Source organism: Lepus europaeus, chromosome 6 (genome assembly GCF_033115175.1).
Source record: "Lepus europaeus isolate LE1 chromosome 6, mLepTim1.pri, whole genome shotgun sequence".
Taxonomy (NCBI): Eukaryota; Metazoa; Chordata; class Mammalia; order Lagomorpha; family Leporidae; genus Lepus; species Lepus europaeus.
In genome coordinates this window covers 125,100,674-125,122,329 of record NC_084832.1, presented here as the reverse complement: position 1 = coordinate 125,122,329, position 21,656 = coordinate 125,100,674, and the positions used below count along the sequence as shown (strand labels likewise).

Sequence of the window (21,656 nt, the reverse complement as noted above, 5' to 3'; positions counted from 1 at the left end):
ATTTACTTCAACTTTACTGTATTTTTACATTTAAAGCATATAGATGGGCTGAAAAAAAAAACCATCCTAAAATAGTCCTTATTATTTTTTTTGGAACGTTTAGATCATCTTTAATTAGTAAATTATTGATGTATTTGGGTTTAAATCTAGTTTATAATTCTTTTTATTTTATCTGCATGCTTAAAATTCTTTGTCCTTTCTTTCCTGTTTTAGACTTGGCTAAAATTTTTTTAAGAATTATTTATTTTATTTGAAAGGCTGAGTTAGAAACAGAGAATGAATCTTCCATTCACTGGTTCACTCCCCAGTTGGCTGCAACAGCTAGGGCTGGGGCAAGTCAAAGCCTGGAGCTTCTTTTAGGTCTCGCACATGAGTGCAAGGGCCCAAGCACTGGGCCACCTGCTGTTGCTTTCCCAGGAGCATTAGCAGGGAGCTGGATTGGAAGTGGAACAGCTGGGACTCAAACCAGTGCCCATATGAGATGTCGGCTTCATTGGCGAAGGCTCTACCCAGTATGCCACAGCACTGGCCCCAGACTAAATATTTTCTCACGCATTACAACTTTGCTTTGTTACAACTTCCCAGAAAACTGTTGATCCTTAAAACATTCTATCAACTCCACTGTTAATCTTGGTGTCCTTGTAACTACAAACGTTAGTTTTTCATGTAGAATAAACACCCATAATACTTTATACCATGTGCATTCACTTGCTGTTATGCGTACTCACTGTATTAAGTTCTCTTTCTCATGTATTTTTGTGCTTCCTTCAAGGATCATTTTCATTGTGTAGAAGGAATCCTTTACAATTTCTGTTGGTACACTGTTGGAATTACGTTGTCCGTGAATTGTCTCAGTTGTTTTTAAAGAGAAGTCTATTTTATATTCAGTTTTTTGGTTTTGTTTATTGAGAAAATATCAAAAAATGCAAAACATGAGTTATGATCACTGTGGTATGAGGCAAATACCCTTTTTCCAGTGTAAGGGTCAAAAAATAGGACTCGGCCAACAGTGCATTTCCTTCTTCAGGCCCCTCCCAAGAATAATGACTTCCACGTGTGAGCTGATGGGTGTTGTATGCTTTTATCATACCATTGTGCACCTCTTGGCATCACAGTTTAGTATTACACCATAGAAAGGTATGCATTTTATGTCTTCCTTGTACTCACATATTTTTACTGCCATTTATCTCAGAGTCTGGACTCTTTGATCTGTAGCTGCACAGTCAGCATCTTGTTGACTGGTATGCTTTTTGGTGTATTTCATCATGTTTTTTCTTTGAATTTTTGCAGTTAGCCAGAGTGAATCAGAAGGCTGAATAGACACAGCTTTGTTTTCTCAAATCTATTGGTGATGGTGCGAACATTTATCAGGCAGCAAATGATGTCTCACTCTCATTCTTTTTTGGTGTGTGTACTCATTGATGTTTGGCGTTTAGGTCAGTGGAGCTCATCACTTACTGGTTGACATAATGTTACAATGTATCAACATTGGCAGACGATGTTACCATTACATACAGCGTTTGCTTTCTCACAGTTCTGTAAGTGATGTTCACTTTGTGTGTCAGTGTTCCTCTAGTGCTTTTGTTATTCAAGGTCGGTCTGTAGCAGATTCCTTAAAGAAGCCTAGTTTCAGTATGTCCCTGGTTCTTCCATGTTGATAATAGTTTTAATCCTTTGTTTTAGGAGGATATAAATTTTTTTGATCAGTTTTTATTTCATAGACTATATTTATTGTGGCTGCTATTCTATTACAAAGAGTTTCAGAGAAAAAAAACCTGTTTAAAATTAATTTTTAAGTCATGTACTCTTATTGCATAAGTGGACAGTGATGTATTTGTTTAAACATATTTATTAAATATGTATGTATATACATATGTGGAGAGAGATGGTGTTTGTGTGTGTGTGCATGTGTGTGTGTGTGTGTGTGTGAAAGCACTCTCTCTCTTTCATGTGCTTGTTCATTCCTCTTATACCGGCAGTGGCCAGGGCTGGGCCCATGCTGATGTCAGGAGCTGGAAACTCAATCCAGGTCTCCCACATGAACCATAGCAGCCGATTCCTTTAGTCACATAAGCTACTGCCTCCCAGGGTTCAAATTAGCAGGAAGCTGGAGTGAGGAGCTGGAGGCAAATACCGAAGCCAGGCACCCTGGTAGGGGATGCAGGCATCTTCGATTTGTGAATCTCAGTTTTTCTCTTCTTGTGGGTTTCTAGTTTGATCTGTTGTGGTCAGCAGAGATAGTTGATACGTTGCTCCTCTTATTTTAGCTTATTTTGTGATCCAGTGTATAATCTATACTGGAGAGTGCTATCCCGCTGTTGTTGGTTGGAATGGTCTGTCTGTGTTATTTCCATTTGTTTCATAATGCTGTTCAAGTCCACTGTTCTTTCTTCATTTCTTGTTGGTTTATGTAATCTTTGTTGAAAGTGGGATAGTGAAGTATCCTACTAGTATTGTATTGTGCATCGGTTCTGTCTGTGTCTGCCTTATATATGGTGCTATGATGTTGCACGAATATATAATTGTCATATCTTCCTACTGATTATTTTCTTGTCACTATATAGTATCTTCCTTTGCCTCTTACAACAGTTTTGGATTTGAAACTATTTTTTGTGGTGTGAGTCCAGCTGCCCTGCTCTCTGTCAATTTCCATTTACATAGAATATCTTTTTCTTTCCTTTCATTTTCCATGTACATGTCCTTAAGTCTACAGTGAGTTTCTTGTATACAATATACTGATTTTGTTTTTATTCTTATTCTTTCAGTAATCAGGAAAGTAATCATGATAGTGAAGGATTTACTCTTCCTTTGTCACTGTATCTTCTAATTCTTTAGTCCTGTGTTACTGGACTCTCCTATCTTCATTTTCATTTTATTTGTTTATTTTGTTTTGTATTGATGTACTTTAATTCCTTTCTGTTGTTCTTTTATGTGTGTGCTTACCCTGAGGTTATCTTTCTTTATTTTATTTATTTTATAATTTATTTATTTGAAAGAGTTAGATCATCCATCCACTGGTTCACTTCCCAAATGACTGCAGTGTCCGGAGCAGGGCCAGGTGGAAGCCAGGAGACAGGAGGCTCTTTTTGGTCTTGTACCTCGTTGGCAGGGGCCCGGTGCTTGCGCCATCTGCTGCTGCTTTTCCCAGGCCATTAGCAGGAAACTGGATTAGAAGTGGAGCATCTGGGACACAGACTGGCGTCCATATGAATGCCAGCACTGCAGGTCAATATGGAATACAGCAGTCTATTTGAATCTAATGACAGCTTTATTTGTATACAAAAACTCTTAATTTTGTTACACCTATCTCCACTCTTTGTTACTGATGTCATATTTTTTCATTTGTTTTATTGTACATCTTTTAGACTTTATAGTCAGTTATTTTTAAAAATTATTCTGAAAAACAGCCCATCCACACATACACAGAAAGAGCTGTTCCATCCTCTGTTTCACTCCTCCAGTGCTCAGAATGACTCCTGGTTGGGGCTGAAGCAAGGACCTGGATACTCAGTCCAGGTGTCCTGTGTGGGTGGCAGGGACCCAACTACTTGAGCCATCAGCTGCTGCCTCACATCGTCTAGTATTGAAATCAGGGCCCTGACTTGGACCCAGGCACCCCAATATGGTGTTTGGACATGACAACTGCTGGCCAGATTCCCGTACCATAGTTATTTTTAATGTTTTTATCTTTGGACTTTTATACTAGCGTTAGGTGATTATTCTCCAGTGTTGCAGTAATGCAATAGTCTGTATTTGTTTACCTTCACCAGGGAATTGGCATCTTTCTTGTTTCAACTTGAACTCTCTTTATCCTTCCTTGAAGGTGGGTTTAGTGGTAATGAACTTCCTCAGTGTTTGCTTTTCTATTTCTCCCTTTTTTTTTTTTTTTTTTTTTAAGAACAGCTTTTCTAGGTACACAGGTTTGAATTGACAGTTTTTTCTCTCCAGACTTTGAGAATGTCACCCAGCTCCTTCTGACAGAGAGGTTCCTGTGGGCACTGCTTTGTGTGGGAGGCGTCACTTTTCCCTTGTTGCTCTCAGTGTTTGCTCTTTGTCCCTGACTTCTGACATTGTGATTATAGTGTGTCTTGGTGTGGATTTCTCTGGAACTGTTGGACCTCTTGATCTGGATGACGATTTCCTCCGACAGATTTTGGAAGTTTCCAGAAACTGTTTCTCCATATGTTGTTCTGAGCCTTCCTCTCTCTGCGCGTCTGGAATTCTGCCTCCCTCCCTCCCTCCCTCCTTCCCTCTCTTTCTCTCTCTCTAGATGATGTCTGGCCTCTCTTTACTCTTTGTGGTTGTTGATGACCTAAAGTTACCTGTCTTTTGGTTCCCAGATTCTTCTGTTTGATGTTCTGTAGTTGAATGTAATTTGTGGGATTCTTGAATTCAGTTATATATTCTTCAGCTTCAAGACTTCTTTTTAAAAAGAGGTTTATTTTGTTTATTTGAAAAACATAGTTAGAGAGTGAGGGTAAGTGGGGGGGATGAGGGGAACCTTCCATCCTCTGGATCACACCCCAGATGGCTGCCTTGGCCAAGGCTGGGCCAGGCCGAAGCCATGAGATCGAGACGCCATCCAGGTCTCCCCCGTGGGTGGTAGAAGCCCAAACACTTGGGCCATCTTTCCTGTGCACATTAGTAGAGAGTGAATTGGAAGTGGAACTGCGGGACTTGAACTGGAGCTCATATGGGATGCCAGCACTGCACCAACTGCCTAACTTTCTGTGCCACAATGCAGGCATCTTTTTGATATTTTTTAAAATAATTTCTCTGTACTGGTATTCTCATTTCTTTATGCTTCACTTTCGTGAGCTTGTTGGGACTGTTTATGGTGGGTATTTTGGGTAATTCATATGCCAGTGATTCTTTGAAAATTTATTTTCTGCATTTTTCTGAGCCGTATTTTCCTGTTCCTGCCCCTTTATAACTTTGTGCTGGTAGTTGTGCATTTGAAGAAAGAGTCCCTCTGGGTCTTTGTGGACGGGCTTCCTGCAGTGACGGCCCTCAGCAGTCAGTGGAGCTCCGAGTTCTCCGGTCCGCTCAAAGCCTGTCTCTTGGTGACTCATCTTCAGACTGGCGGCGTGGAATCAGCAGCTGCAGAGATGTGTTACTTACTTTGCAGCTGCTTACAGTGCTTTGCCTCCTCTGCTGTCTGTCTGCAGTGCTGCCGTGGTCCACCCAGCCCTCTTTCTTGTTGGTGGGTCCCAGGCTTCTAGAATGTGCTGGGTCCTGACAGCCCCCTCGTTGAGCCAGACTGAACCCAGTTGCTGCACACACTCCCAGGCTTGGAAGAGCTTCAGTGTTGGACGCGCGCCACACTTTGTTTTCCCCTCTGTGAGAGAAAGACCACCATATTGTCTGAGCATCTGTGTGCAGTGCCATGATCTTTGGGAGCAGCATCCAGCCACCCAGATTTCTTACTGCAGTTGTGTCCAGGCTTCTAGAACATGTCGGGTTCTATCAGTGCAATGAGACAAGCCAAGCGGAAGTCACTTTTGGCACCCACTGAAAAGCCAGAATGCTGGGTGTGTGTGTGAGCCTCAGGGCTTCGCTTCTCCTTGGATACTCACACAGGTGGCCTCAAAGGCGAGACTGTGGAGAACGAGTGTGTGTCAGTCACATCCCTGCTTTTCTTCTCAGTGGCCCCTGATTCGGGGCCTTTTCTCGTTAGCTCTGGGAGGCAGGCACTACAGAAGCTGATCCTTCAGGCAGCCCCCGTTCCCCAAACCTCGGAACAATGAGTGCGTGGTTTCGTCTTCATTTCTTCATCGCATGGAGCAGCTAGGATCTTGGAGTTTGCTCTCAGTTTCCCAGTGCTGTGCCATGAACAGTGAGTGTCACAGATAGTGTCATGACTTTGGTGGGGTGCAGCTGACACTGAGTTTACCTTAAGAAGCATTTCATTGGTTTGTACATTGTGCACAGAAGGGGTAGGTCTGTGTGTTGTTTAATCGGGGTCCCTGTGACAGCATGGAGGTCCCTGGGGTCTCTTGATTCTGCCATCTTGCTGTAGTACTGGGCTGCATCTGTCTTTCGGCTTTCATTTCTAGTGGAGGTATTATTCTTTTTAAAAATATTTTATTTATTTCTTTGACAGAGTTACAGACAGGGAGAGGGAGAGATAGAGGGAAAGGTCTTCCATCTGCTGGTTCACTCCCCAAATGGCCACAACGGCCAGAGCTGGGCCGATCTGAAGCTGGGAGCCAGGAGCTTCCTCCAGCTCTCCCACGTGGGTGCAGGGGTCCAAGCACTTGGGCCATCTTCCACTGCTTTCCCAGGACACAGCAAAAAGCTCAAACAAAAGAAGAGTGACTGGGACTGGAACCAGCACCCATGTGGGATGCTGGTGCCGCAGGCAGAGGATTAACTTCAGCACCAGCCCCAGAGATATTATTCTGCTCTTTAATTCTTTTTAGATGAGAATTTTGTTTGTGAATCGACTTTGATCCTTTGGCTTTTCTTAAACTCTGAGGTGTCTGGGATCAGAAAGTTTTGATAACTTCATCGAGCTTTCTGGTCAGTCACGTCATCTTCAAAACTATGGTTAATTCTTCTAAGATTTCCTGCTTCATTTTTGTTTGCCTCACCATTGTAATCTGGAAATTCTCTTTTCTTCATTACTTCATTACTTCTGTAATAACTACTGTTGGGCTTACACTAATTGTATTAGTTTGGTTTTCATTGCCATATTGAGATACCTGCGACAGGCTGACTTTATGAAGAAGAGAGTTTCGGGACTGGTGGTTGGCATGCAGGCGTCCCATGTCAGAGGGCCAGTCAGACTCCTGCTTCTTTGTTCTGATCCAGGTTTCTGCTCTTGTGCCTGGGAAAGCAACAGGAGATGGCTCAAGTACTTGGGCCATGCCACCCTCTTAGGAGCCAAGGATGGAATTCTGGGCTTTGCCTTCACCCAGACCTGGTATTACGGCCTTTTAGACAGTTAACCAGCAGGTGGAAAACATCTCTCCCTTTGTGTTACTGTGCCTATCAAATAAATAAAATCTTAGAAAGAAAAGAGTTTTATTTTGGCTCCCGGTTCTGGAGGTTTGCAGTTCAAACAGTGGGACCCAGGTTCCCCCTTGGCTGCACCTATCCCATCATGGGAGGAATGCCAGTGTCTCTGTGTTCTTTCCCTGCCTTCTGGTAAGGCCACCAGGATCCAAGTATGCGGCTCCACCCTCCTGACCTAATCCTATCACTTTCCTGCTGCCTCACCTCTAAGCACTGCAGTTAGGTTGAGTTAGGTTTAACTTCCACATGAGTTTTGGGTAGCAGATCGTATTCCATCCACACTACAAAGGAACTTTTCTTCTCTCCAGAGTTGATCCCCTAACTTTGGGCTGTGTTGACATCTCTCCGGTAACGTCAAAAAACCAAGTGGTGTGTTTGAGCTGCCTTTGCGTTTTCGTACCAGCAGTGTTGGTGTGCCACAAGCCACTGCGTCAGAGCTGGGAGATCTCCTGTCTCAGGGTAATTGCTGGTGTTGTGTAGGAAAAAGGAGAGAGCACTTGGAGTTTTGGGTGACCTTGCGCTTCTGTGGAGTGGGTTTCGTTTATTCCTGGAGAAATAGCAAGGTAGGAGAGGCCTGCTACAATTTAGTTAAAGAAAGTCTGCCTGTTGGTGTTGCTAAACCTTGGCTGGCTGGCTTGTTTAAGTCTCTTTCTCCTTTTTAAAAGGTTTAAATAAACTGAAGAGTGGAAAGAAACACAGGAGCTCCATGAATGGTGCCCTTGTGTTTGCAGATTTTTTGTCTCCTTTGTCTCCTTGGCTGGGTGAGGGCCGATGTTAATGAGTAGCTCAGCCTCTCCTTTCCATATCAGAGCCCCACAGGGCTGTTTTCCATCTTTGTTCTCCAAGTGTATGGCTCCAAAAATTGTAACTGTGTCTCTGTCTGGATCTGTTTTGGGCGAGGTTAGGCCTAGACTCCTATTTAGGCTCTTGCCTTTTACTCAGAGAAGAATTCTAAGTGCAGGCACAACCACAGGGTGCCGCACGATGAGGTTTATTTACAGAGTGAGCAGCAAACACTAGGGCTTTATTTAGGGAGAGTGGGCCAGGAGGGGTGAAGAGGGGCTTGCATACCCTGCTTTCCCCAGGTCCACAAAGGGCGAGAGGGAGAGCGAGCCCTCCTCTTCACCAAACTTTGGAAAGGGAAGTGGTTCCATAGAACTGTCCCCAGATCCCAGGTAAGCTGCGGTACCCTCCAGGGAGGGGTCATCTGATACATGGGGCTGGCGGAGGTGTGGCCTTCAGCTGCTGAGCCCTCTGCCTCCAAAGAGATTATGCAAATATTTGGCCCTGTGCTCTGTTCTCTGGGTGTTCCCAGGGAATGAGTTGGTGTGAAATAATGTTCTCCATTGGCCAAAGCGAAACTTGGTTGTGATCACTTTTCAGTGTAGATGCTAATGGGTACACTTAGATTTGCAATGTCCCTTTTTGTCTGAATACTTCTCAAGAGAAGATTAAATTAGCAAATCTCAGAAAAGCAGGCCTTGAGCATTAAGGATACCACTGCTGAATGAAACGGTGCTTAGAGGGTATGTTTGGTACAGTACTTTCAAGAAAGGGGGAAAGTATATTCAAAAAAAATTTTTTTTAGTTTTGTTTGATTTATTTGGAAGGGAGAGTGACAGGGAGAGAAGGGGAGACAGAGAAAGAGATCTTCCATCTGAATGGAAGAGAGAAAGTGATCTTATATCCAAATTGCCCAGTTGGTAGGAGGTGGGCCAGGCCAAAGGCGGGAGCCAGAAACTCCATCCAGGTGTCCCATGTGGATGGCAGGACCCCAGGTCCTTGGGCCAGCTTCTGCTGGCTTCCCGGGTCCATTAGCACGGAGCTGGATCAGAAGCAGAACAGCTGAACCTTGCACTGGTGCTGTGGCAGGAGACGCTGCTGTTGCAGGCAGTGGCCTAGCCAGCTGTGCCACAATGTCGGCCCCACCAACAATTTTGAAAAGGAAATAGGCTTTTGGTGTAGTGGTTAAGATACCTCCATTCCATATGAGAGGGCCTGGGTTCAAATCCCAGCTCCACTTCTGATTCCAGCTTTTGACTTATGGGCACTTGAGATGGCCAGAGGTGATGGCTTAAGTACTTGGGTCCCAGTTACCCAGGTGGGCGGTCCCGATTGAATTCCTACCTTTGACTTCAGTCTTAGCCCCAGCCCCAACCCTTGCGATAGCCCGTATTTGGGGAGTGAACAAAAGAATGGAAAGTCTGTCTCTGGCTGTTTTATCTCTCTGCCTTCCAGATAAAGAAATGATTTAAAGGCAGTAATGAAATTTAATCATTTTTTCAGATTTGTTTTTTTAAAGATAATTATTTGAGAGGCAGAGTTACAGACAGAGGGAGAGCTATAAAGAGAGAGAGCTTTTCTCTGCTAGTTCACACCCCAAGTGGCTACAGTGGCTGGAACTGGGCCAGGCGAAATCCAGGGGCCATGGAATTCCTCCGGTCTCCCATATGGATGCAGGGGCCCAGTGACCTGTGCCATCTCCTGCTGCTTTCCCAGATGCATTAGCAGGGAGTTAGATCGGAAGTGGAACAGCTGGGACAAGAACTGGTACCCACATGGGATGCTGGTGGTACAGGCTGTGCCTTACCTCACTACTTCACAGTACCAGCCCCTTGAAATTAAATCTTCAAAAAATTAGAAATTATTGCTCTGGGGGATTTTCGGGATAATTGAGCAGAAGTTAGTTTTGAATCTATTAAGTTTAGCATTGGCTGCTTTTTAAATGATTAATTTTTTTGAGAGACAGAGTGGTCCCCGTGGCTGATTGACCCCACGTACCTGCAGTGGCTGGGGCTGAAGCAGAAGTCAGGAGCTGGCACTCAGTCTGTCTCCAGTGTGGGTGACAGGAACCCACGTACTTGAGCATCACCTGCTACCTTGCAGGGAGTATGTGAGTAGGAAGCTGGAGCCTGGTGCCTGAGCTGGGACTCAAACCCATGTGCTGTGACACAGGATAGAGGGATCTTAATGGAGAGACAAAAAGAAAGGTCTCTGATACTCTGATTCACTGCCCCTATGGCTGCAGTGCCAAAGCTGGGGCAATCCAAAGCCAGGAGCTTCTTCCTGGTCTCCCACGTGGGTACAGGGGCCCAAGCACCTGGGCCATCTTTTGCTGCTTTCCCAGGCCTTAGCAGAGAGCAGGATTGGAAGGGTAACAGCTGGAACACAAACTGGCGCCCATATGGGATGCCAGCGCCACAGGATGTAGCGTGCTACACTACAGCGTCAGCCCCTGTAATGGACATGTTAACCACTGTACCAAATGCCCACTTCTGTTGCCTACTTTTAAAAGAATGAGTTAATTAAATTTATTGAACATTTTTATGCAGAACTACTTGTAGGTATTCAAAGACTTCAAGTTTGGTGTGTCTACGTTATAGTTGTAGTTTTCAAGTTTATTTTTGGATGAATTTAATGATCTACATTAACATATTTAGGCAAATTAAAATCTTGCTATTCCATTTTACAAAGTGTTTGTCTCATATAGAAGAAGACCTGACATGTGATGAAAGTAGCTTATTTCACAGTAGGGGAACTCCTGGTGAACTTAGTATTTTTTTTTTTTTTCAGATAGTAAAATAAATCACTAATCCAGAATAATAGCTGACAGTGACATATGAAAAGCAAGCTCTTAAAATATTGTTATTTTGAGTATGATTTAATTTTTGAAAGTGTTTTATCTAAAGTTATAACATTTAAATTTCATGTCTAATTTAAAATTCATGGAGTTCTTTGTGGAAAGTACAGAAATTTGATTTAATTGCCTTTGTTGGGTTCGTAAAGATCTAGTGTAAATTCATTACAGAAGACTCTGAAAATAAAAGTCCCTTTTGTGAAATAATATCTGAACCAAAGAGCTACAAGGAAGTCAGTAGACTGTGTGTGAGTGTACATGTACATCTCCAGCTGTAGCTGTTTCTGCTGTGAGGCCCAGCTGTGGCTGTGTGGGATGTGAGGCCCAGCTGTGGCTGTATCTGATGTGAGGCCCAGCTGTGGCTGTATCTGATGTGATGCCCAGCGGTGGCTGTAGCTGTGTGTGATGAGAGGCCCAGCGGTGGCTGTGTGTGATGTGAGGCCCAGCTGTGGCTGTGTGTGATGTGAGGCCCAGGTGTAGCTGTGTGTGATGTGAGGCCCAGCTGTGGCTGTGTGGGATGTGAGGCCCAGCTGTAGCTGTGTGGGATGTGAGGCCCAGCTGTGGCTGTGTGGGATGTGAGGCCCAGGTGTAGCTGTGTGTGATGTGAGGCCCAGCTGTGGCTGTGTGGGATGTGAGGCCCAGCTGTAGCTGGGTGTGATGTGAGGCCCAGCTGTGGCTGTATCTGATGTGAGGCCCAGCTGTGGGTGTATCTGCTGTGAGGCCCAGCTGTGGTTGTGTGTGATGTGAGGCCCAGGTGTAGCTGTGTGTGATGTGAGGCCCAGGTGTAGCTGTGTGTGATGTGAGGCCCAGCTGTGGCTGTGTGGGATGTGAGGCCCAGGTGTAGCTGTGTGTGATGTGAGGCCCAGCTGTGGCAGTGTGTGAGGTGAGGCCCAGCTGTGGCTGTATCTGATGTGAGGCCCAGCTGTGGCTGTATCTGATGTGATGCCCAGCTGTGGCTGTATCTGATGTGAGGCCCAGCTGTAGCTGTGTGTGATGAGAGGCCCAGCGGTGGCTGTGTGTGATGTGAGGCCCAGCTGTGGCTGTGTGGGATGTGAGGCCCAGGTGTAGCTGTGTGTGATGTGAGGCCCAGCTGTGGCTGTGTGTGATGTGAGGCCCAGCTGTAGCTGGGTGTGATGTGAGGCCCAGCTGTGGCTGTATCTGATGTGAGGCCCAGCTGTGGGTGTATCTGCTGTGAGGCCCAGCTGTGGTTGTGTGTGATGTGAGGCCCAGCTGTAGCTGTGTGTGATGTGAGGCCCAGGTGTGGCTGTGTGTGATGTGAGGCCCAGCTGTGGTTGTGTGTGATGTGAGGCCCAGCTGTGGCTGTGTGTGATGGGAGGCCCAGCTGTGGCTGTGTGTGATGGGAGGCCTAGCTGTGGCTGTGTGTGAGGTGAGGCCCAGCTGTGGCTGTGTGTGATGTGAGGCCCAGCTGTAGCTGTGTGTGATGTGAGGCCCAGCTGTGGCAGTGTGTGAGGTGAGGCCCAGCTGTGGCTGTATCTGATGTGAGGCCCAGCTGTGGCTGTATCTGATGTGAGGTCCAGCTGTGGCAGTGTGTGATGTGAGGCCCAGCTGTGGCTGTGTGTGATGGGAGGCCCAGCTGTAGCTGTGTGTGATGTGAGGCCCAGCTGTGGCTGTGTGTGATGGGAGGCCCAGCTGTGGCTGTGTGTGATGGGAGGCCCAGCTGTGGCTGTGTGTGATGTGAGGCCCAGCTGTGGCTGTGTGTGATGTGAGGCCCAGCTGTGGCTGTGTGTGATGTGAGGCCCAGCTGTGGCTGTGTGTGATGTGAGGCCCAGCTGTGGCTGTGTGTGATGGGAGGCCCAGCTGTGGCTGTGTGTGATGGGAGGCCCAGCTGTGGCTGTGTGTGATGTGAGGCCCAGCTGTGGCTGTGTGTGATGTGAGGCCCAGCTGTGGCTGTGTGTGATGGGAGGCCCAGCTGTAGCTGTGTGTGATGTGAGGTCAGCTGTGGCTGTGTGTGATGTGAGGCCCAGCTGTGGCTGTGTGGGATGTGAGGCCCAGGTGTAGCTGTGTGTGATGTGAGGCCCAGCTGTGGCTGTGTGTGATGTGAGGCCCAGCTGTGGCTGTATCTGATGTGAGGCCCAGGTGTGGCTGTGTGTGATGTGAGGCCCAGGTGTAGCTGTGTGTGATGTGAGGCCCAGCTGTGGCTATATCTGATGTGAGGCCCAGCTGTGGCTGTGTGGGATGTGAGGCCCAGGTGTAGCTGTGTGTGATGTGAGGCCCAGCTGTGGCAGTGTGTGAGGTGAGGCCCAGCTGTGGCTGTGTGTGATGTGAGGCCCAGCTGTGGCTATGTGTGATGTGAGGCCCAGCTGTGGCAGTGTGTGAGGTGAGGCCCAGCTGTGGCTGTGTGGGCTGTGAGGCCCAGTGGTGGCTGTGTGTGATGTGAGGCCCAGCGGTAGCTGTGTGTGATGTGAGGCCCAGTGGTAGCTGTATCTGATGTGAGATCTAGATAAGACATTCAGTTTTCCTACTTAGAATAAATGAGTTTCGGAAAGCTGACTTGTGAAAAAAAAAAATCTTGGATTATGTGTTGCTTCGAGGAATACATGTCTTTCCCTAGAGGAAGAGGAGCTGGAGGGTTCCCTGGGAAGCCAGTGTTTGTCTTCTGAGAGGAAGACTAAGAGGAAGTGCCTCCTCCTTGTGTGGTTGTGTGTGCCTGGGTGTGCACGTGGTTGGCATTCTTACACAGGTTGGATATTTTTTTATTTTTTATTTTATTTTTTTTTATTTTTGGCAGGCAGAGTGGACAGTGAGAGAGAGACAGAGAGAAAGGTCTTCCTTTTGCCGTTGGTTCACCCTCCAATGGCCGCCGCGGTAGGTGCGCTGCGGCCGGCGCACTGCACTGATCCGATGGCAGGAGCCAGGTGCTTCTCCTGGTCTCCCATGGGGTGCAGGGCCCAAGCACTTGGGCCATCCTCCACTGTACTCCCTGGCCACAGCAGAGAGCTGGCCTGCAAGAGGGGCAACCGGGACAGGATCGGTGCCCTGACCGGGACTAGAACCCGGTGTGCCGGCGCCGCAAGGCGGAGGATTAGCCTAGTGAGCCGCGGCGCCGGCCGGCATTCTTACACAGGTTGGATATTTACAGCTGTCAATCAAGTTTTCCTATTCTGTCCGAATATTCTGCCCCCAGATTTACCCCTGGCTCCTGTGTCATCTGGGCACCGTCCTGTGTGTATCACGGCGACTAAGATTGAATTATAATGTAATGATTGGGTTAAAGATGTGCGCTGGCTGCGATGACCTTCTTCCTTCATCGCTTTCACTTCAGTTGACAAATGATGCTGCTGCTTCAGGCCAGGGTTTTAACTCGCTGCGCCACAGTGCTGGTCCCAAGGAAAACTTTCAAAGACTTGCTTGCGAATTGATTTTTGTTTTTCATTTAAAGTTTTACAGGGAACAAGTTTTCATGTTTTAGTAAAATTTGACTTTTTAAAATTGATGAAAAGCTTTCATAATTGGTGAATTAACACATTCCAGATTTTTAAATAACCTAATCCTGTACTAATACCGTATTGTTATGTGAAAGTGCCAGACTCTCCACACAGTTGTCTGCGTTTCTTGTGCCAGAAACGATTGTAATCAGCTTTGTAGGTACTTGGGTAATCTGCAAGCATGGGTATTCAGAACAAGACATTTAGGACACAAGTTACAATTCTTACCAGTGTAGTTGTTTTTGGGTATATTGCCATCAACAAATATTAATAATTATCATTTCTCAAAACTTGAGTCCCTCCGATCCACATAGAATGATATGCAACTGCACATTTTTCAAAGAATCAGGCATTTTTTATTTAGCCGTATAAGACATTAGCTAAGACCTAAATTTTATTTCAGGTCAGAAAGATTAATCACTTGGTTGATAGCTAATATATTCCTGCCTTTGGGAAAGAGCTTGCATATTTCCCATGAGCTAAGCCAGTCATAAGGTACCTGTGAATTTCTTGTTACTGACAGTTTTCATATTTCATAATATAATGAATTAAAACTAGGAACACTGCTTTAAAAGTTTGAGATTTTCAAAGTAAAACATGCTCATTGTAAGAAATTAAGAACACTCAGAAATGCATAACAAATAAAAAATAATGAGAAGGGATGATAGCTGTATTGCTTTGCCATCTTGTTTTTATTTGTGTGTAGTTGATCAAAATTGATACTATATAACACCTTTGATTTTTTTTTGACCTCTGAATAACGTATTATTGATACTGCATAGTAAACCAGTTCTCATTTATTTTTAAAGATGTATTCTATTTATTTGATGGGAAGAGTTAAAGACAGAGAGGGTGAGAAATAGAAAAAGACAATGAACCATCTGCTGGTTCACTCCCAAATGGCTCCAATGGCTGGGGCTGAGGCAAGCTGAAGTCAGGAGTCAGGAGTTGCAGCTGGGTCTCCCACATGGGTGCAGGAGCCCAAGTACTTGGGCCATCTTATGCTGATTTCCCAGGCGCACCAACAGGGAGCTGGATCGGAAGTGGAGCAGCCCGGACTCAAAGCAGTGCCCACATGGGGGCACGTTATGTGCTACAGAACAATACCAGGCCCTAATCATCTAAACAGGTATAAATCAAACAGGTGCATTTGTCCTGTGTAGTACAAGAGGTGAGTCTGGGCTGATGGCACACATGTGGAAACTGGCGTTCTGTAGACAAGACTTAAAGCCACAGGAGCTGCCTTAGTCCATTTTGAGCTGCTGCAAAAGAAAGCCTGTGTCTGCACAGTTGATCAGGAATGTAGATTTGTGTTTCACAGTTCTTGAGACTAAGCAGCCCAAGGTGTCTGTGCTGATATCTGGTGAGAGCCTGTTTGCTGTGTCCTCGCATGGCCGAAGGTGGAAGGACCAGTGATGTGGAATCCTGTACTGCATGGCACTTCTTTCCTAAGAGCCTCGATCCCATGCACAAAGCAGGCGCCCTTAGAATCTGACCGCTTCCCAAAGTTCTGTCCTTTTACTGCAAACACATTGATGACGCCTAAGTTTGGACCAGGATGTGTTGTAGCCATAGCAGGAACAAGTGATGTAACCTAACTGAAAAGTGAAGACAGAGAGATGAGGAAAGACCCGTAACTGCTCTGACAAAAGATGGAATGCTCAGGGTGTGAGATCTGACAACAGGAGGCACGTGAAGGGGGTGGTGCATCCGAAGGGAAGTGTGGACGCCTGTGTCCAGTGCTGCTGAGAGTTCTGGTGAGATGAGGGCTAAAAAGGGACCAGTAGGTTTAGCAATATGAAGATCGCCAGTGATAGAGCCAAGAGCAATTTCAGCACCATGTGTCAGAAGACATAGTGTAATGGATATAGTCATAATTTATAGATGATCAGCTAAAACCAGAATTTTAATGGCTACACATTAATCTTCACTAGAGATAGCAGAAAATTCTCAGCCACCCCGATGGCTGACAAGCCAGTGTTCCATAAAACACAGGCTGGTGGGTGTTGTGATGCGCATAGATCCCGAGGAGCTGCGGGGTAACAACTCAGCAGGCCTTCCCTGGGGTGTTTCGCTGTATCCGAATTTCCTTGAGTGTGGGTTGGGAATAAAGTCTACCTTAGGGGCTGGGGAAATTTCTGTTTGGGAGTGTTGTGCACTTCCTGTTAGGTGCTCTCTGTTCTGGTCTGGAAGCCCTTCTGCCAGTTGCATGGAGTTGCTGAAGGTTCATTCGGACAGGTTTGATGCTTCAGCTCCTTGGCCCCTACACTACTGTTTTCAAGTAAGTGAGCTCCAGCTGTACAGGGCATGGCTGTTTGTTTGGCTGTGTTCTCTTGTTGTCGTTAGAGCCCTTGGATAGGTTCATTGTTGGACCTAACTTGTCCTGTATTTATGTAGAGGAAGATCTTAGAAAGAATACAGATTTTTATAAAAGATTTATTTATTTATTTACTCATTTATTTGAAAGGCAGAGGGGCTGGTGCTGTGGCACAGTAGGTTAATCTTCTGCATGTGGCACTGGCGTCCCATATGGGCACTAGTTCTGGTCCCAGCTGCTCCCCTTCCAATCCAGCTCTCTGCTGTGGCCTGGGAAGGCAGTGGAGGATGGCCCGAGTGCTTGGACCTCTGCACCCACATGAGAGGCTGGGAAGAAACACCTGACTGCTGGCTTCGGATCGATGAAGCTCCGGCCATTTGGGCCATTTGGGGGAATGAACCAACAGAGGGAAGACCTTTCTCTCTGTCTCTCCATCTCACAGTCTGCAATTCTACCTCTCTAATAAATAAATAAAAATCTTTAAAAAAAAAAAGGCAGAGGTGTGGGGGGCAGGGTGAAGCCAGAGACAGAGACAGAGAGAGAGAGAGAGAGAGAGATACTCCATCCACTGATTTACCCCACTAATGCCCACAGCCTGAAGCCAGGAGCCTGGAACTCCATCTGGGTCATGCACATGGATGGCAGGCATCTAGGTACTTGTGTCATTACCTCTTGGTTCGCAGGGTGTACAGGGGCTGGAATTGGGAGCAGAGCCAGGACTTAAACCCATACACATCCAGTGTGGGATGTGGGTGTCCCAAGGGATCTGCTAAACACATACCCCATTACTTTATTTTATTATTTATTTTTTTAAGATTTATTTATTTATATGAAAGAGCTACACAAAGAGAGGAGAGGCAGAGAGGGAGAGGGAGAGAGAGAGAGAGAGAGATCTTTTTTATTTTTATTTTTGGACAGAGAGAGACAGAGAAAGGTGTTCCTTCCATTGGTTCACCCCCCAAATGGCCACCGTGGCCGGAGCTACACCGATCCGAAGCCAGGAGCCAGGTGCTTCCTCCTAGTCTCCCATGCGGGTGCAGGGGCCCAAGCATTTGGGCCATCCTCCATTGGATTCCCCAGCCACAGCAGAGAGCTGGACTGGAAGAGAAGCAACCAGGACTAGAACCCAGCGCTCATATGGGATGCCAGAGGATTAACCAAGTGAGCCACAGCGCTGGCCCTGAGAGAGAGATCTTCCATCCGATGGTTTACTCCCCAGATGGCTGCAATGGCCGGAGCTGAGCCAATCCAAAGCCAGGAGCCAGGAGCTCCTTCCAGGTCTCCCACATGGGTGCAGGGGCCCAAAGACTTGGGCCATCTTCCACTGCTTTCCCAGGGCATAGCAGAGAGCTGGATCAGAAGTGGAGCAGTCGGGTCTCAAACCGGCACTCATGTCGGATGCCAGTGCTTCATGCCAAGGCATTAACCCACTGCACCACAGCGCCGGCCCCACCCCATTACTTTAGAGATGGCAGACACTGTGAGTCCTGTCTTACAGATGGGAGAGTTGAAACAGATGATCCAAATGTGTGCACAGAGTTCTCAGCCGCTGACTTTGGCTTGGTCCAGCCTTAGCTATTGTGTGCATTTGGGGAAAGAACCTGCAGATGGGTGGCGGATCTCTCTCGCTCTCTCGCTCTCTCTCTGTTACTTCCTTTCTGCCATGAGAGTAATCATGACTCTTATAAAAAAGTATAATTACAAAGTAAAAAATACTAATATGTAAAAAAGGCTTGGAACAAAGGAGGTACTCAATATATATGGCTATCATTAATATTTTGTTGAAAGTAAATGCTCAACATTTTTGCAATGTTGATTAGATACCTGAGTTCTGGTTTGTATGATACTGGTCCATGATGAGCTATTACCCACTGTCCTAAGCCACTGTGAATTAGTTATTCTTGGGGACCGTTAGTTGGTAACAGCCCTGGTCAGTCTTTTTTCATCAAGACTTTGTGCCTGTGGCCTTATCAAAACTTGAGAAAGCTCATGGTTTTCATGCTTTAGAGGATTAGCATAGTTCTTTTCTTTTCCTATTATAAAGAGAGTGTTTCCTGGAACTTTAATAAAAGTTGGTTTTCTGATAAGACTGCCTGCTTGATTGGATAATGTTATTCAGAACTAAGGTTAAAATTCCCTCATTAGAATTCTGATAGATGGCAAGAGTGTAAGCCAAGGACAAAAGGGAGAATCAGCATTTCTCTTTGTGCTAAGGCCTGCCTTCCTGTTGAAAGTGGGATTTTCTGCCCTGGTTTCCACTTGTTCTAACATAGACAGCCTCCTATTTTACAAGTCAAACTGCGACCCAGAACTTTAAAAGCACACAGGATTGGTAGTCCAGAGCCCAAACCTTATGATACAAAGGCAGAACCCAGCTTCCTCAGTCCAAGGTGTCCTGGGCTGTGCTTTATCAACAGGAATTCCCTGAATTGAGGGAGTGGCACAGCTGGCCCTACTCACTGGAATCAAGGAGTCATTTGTTTCTCCAGCAGATTACAGTCCTGCCGGCCAGTGTTCTTCCATGGGGGAATTCCATGTCCGTGCAGGAAATTCCAGAACTTGTAACTGTTCCTTACATGTAAACCCGTGGACCAACTGAAGGCCACCTTCCACCATGAATTCCTTAAAGACTACAGCCTCACCAACCAAAGGAAAGGCAGGAGTACCACCCACCAACCAAGGACTTGGACACGCGATGAACATGCACCGCTCAGCTCCCGTGTCTGTCTGGAAGAGCCTTCGCCCCTTATTCCTTGGGGAGCCTGGGAATTAAGCATTAGTTGCCCCGCTCCATGCCCTGTGCTTTGCCATAAATACCTACTTTTCTCCACCAGCCAGATGTCAGTGATCGACTTTCTGTATGTCTAGCAAGCAGATTCAGTATCCCCAACTCACTGGGGGATTGTTGCACAACAGTCCCATTTTAGTTCTGTGGATACCAGAAGAATTACAACAAGAGAAGGCAAAACTAACTGATTCTTGGAACAACTGTGTAATAGAGTATAAGAAAATTCTCCTCAAAACTTGGCTCATAAACTGTAATATGTGAGTGACTGCTTCCTATAAATACTGGGGAAGTTAGTGAAACTTACCCTGGGGAAATTCACCCTATCTTCTGAATCTCTGAGTGTGGATTTCAGTTTAAAAATCCACAAGAGGGACTTACTTGTGTTGCTTTTAAGAGTGTTGCATAATTCCTGTTTGGGAGTTTTGTCTGCTTCCTGTTCGGGGGTGTTGTGTACTTCCTGTTTGGGAATGTTGTGTACTGTAATTGAAATAAGTAGCCAGACAAGGTCTGATTTTAACCTTTCTTTTCTCTCTCAACAGTTTGGAAGAACTGAAGTAATTGATAATACTTTAAATCCTGATTTTGTAAGAAAATTTATTCTGGACTACTTTTTCGAGGAAAGAGAGAATCTTCGTTTTGACTTGTAAGTTCTACTAAAACGTGCATTGAAATTGATTTTTTAAGACTGCTTGGTAACGTTAAGTCTGAGCTGTATAGTTGTGCTGGTTACCAGATTCCATTGGCAGGAAATCCATGCAGCATCCCTAGCTTTAGCAGTTGGTCAGTGCTCTGCTGGATGGTTCATGTGGCCATTCTCGCAAACCCTTGTGTGCGGCAGTGGGGTTTTGCTACGCTGTGTGTAGACTCCAAGTGATGGCTGAGGTCTGGTATTTTTAGCACAAAATATGGATGTCAGCTTAACCTTTGTTTAGCAGGATAGTGCAGCCACCATTTTAAATATTTCTAGTTTTCTTGTTACTTTGATGCCAAATTAGGCATATTGGAGCATTACTGTTAAACTCAACTTCTGATGCAAGGAGAACTTGGAGCCAGAGTGTTTATAAGGTATTAGGAGGTTTTGTTCTGCAGGGGTGATTGTCAGTTAAACTGTGATGACTTTTGAAGTTATTTGTATGTGGTTTAAAGGAAATCTAGGGGCTGGCATCGTGGTGTAGTGGTAAAGCTGTCTCCTGTGATGGGCACTGGTTTGGGGTCTTGGCTGCTCCACTTCTGATCAGCTCCCTGCTGGTGCATCTGGGAAGGTAGCAGAAGATAGCCCAAAGTTTGGGACCCTGCACTTACATGGGAGACCCAGATGAAGCTCCTGGGTTTGACTTGGCCCAACCCTGGCCTTTGTAGCCATTTGGGGAGTGAACCAGTAGATGAGAGATCTCTGTCTCCCTCTTTCTCTGTAACTCAGTCAATAAACAATTTTTCTTTTAAAAGGGGAACTCTGTTGTGGGGAGTACAACTTTAACAGAGACAGGAGAAAGAAGAGTGATCTAGGCAGCAGAAGAAGTGAAATGATAGGAGGCAGGCCAGTTAACAACAGCTTTAGATGGTGATCTGCCATCAAGGAGACACAACAAGGCCAATCTACCCCTGAATGGCACCTGTGTTCAACATGAGACGTCAGGGCATTGGGCAGGCAGCTGTCATTGAAGAGCCCTGTCAGCTTTGCCAAGAGCATGCCGCTGGAAACGGGGCTGCCCTAGGACTGGACTCCTGGGTCAGAACTTCACACCCTGTTGCCCCATGCTAAAAAGCCCTTCACTCTGCCCAGCTTGCAAAGTAACCCCCGTCATCTGGGGGATAACCTAGGCCTAGGGTCTGTAGCAGTCAGGCAGAGTTGTAGATCTCCTTTTAGAGATGCCACCTATTTGATACTAACCTCCTATGCTGACCAGCTGTCCCCCAAGGCCAGCTAGGTAATGGAAGGCAACAGGGTGTCTTCCCTAGGGAGGTTCATACCTCCCTTATGATGTCTCATCCATACCCCATGTGAAGAGGTAGATAGGTCTGGGCCTCATAGATACCTGGGCCAGGCTTCAATGCCCATCTGGTCATTTTCAAGCCGCTCCTATCAGTTTCTGCTTGCCTCTCAATGGAAAAACTCCCTCCTGGTTTGGACAGCACCTTTCTTAGGTCCTCTAATAGCAATCTGTCCTTCGTTTTAGGCCCTGTGTATTTAATCTGCTTGTTAGATCTGTTTGTTCCAGGCAGTAAAATTCTAGATGGTCATGCACATGAGACCTCGAATGGAGACAGTTTCTGTGTGCTGATGCTACGGCCCCTCGAGGCCACCTTCTGGTGGGACCCTGTCTATGCCCCTACTCAGCATGAAGAACTCAGCTTTAGTCCTCACCCAAACCCCAGTCAGCACCAGGGTTTCCATAAGCAGAGGGAGGAATGAGCAGCCCAGGGCTAGAAGCAGGTCAGAGTGACTCCATC

At 46.1% G+C, this 21,656-nt stretch overlaps 1 protein-coding gene across 1 annotated transcript in view; it reads left to right on the top strand.

Moving 5' to 3' along the window:
• CPNE8 (copine 8) overlaps nucleotides 1-21,656 on the top strand; it is a 250,977-nt gene that overhangs the window by 44,503 nt on the left and 184,818 nt on the right. Inside the window, exon 4 of the mRNA XM_062195063.1 lies at nucleotides 19,745-19,848. Within this exon, the coding sequence (XP_062051047.1) occupies nucleotides 19,745-19,848 (104 nt within the window). The remainder of the gene's footprint in view (nucleotides 1-19,744; nucleotides 19,849-21,656) is intronic.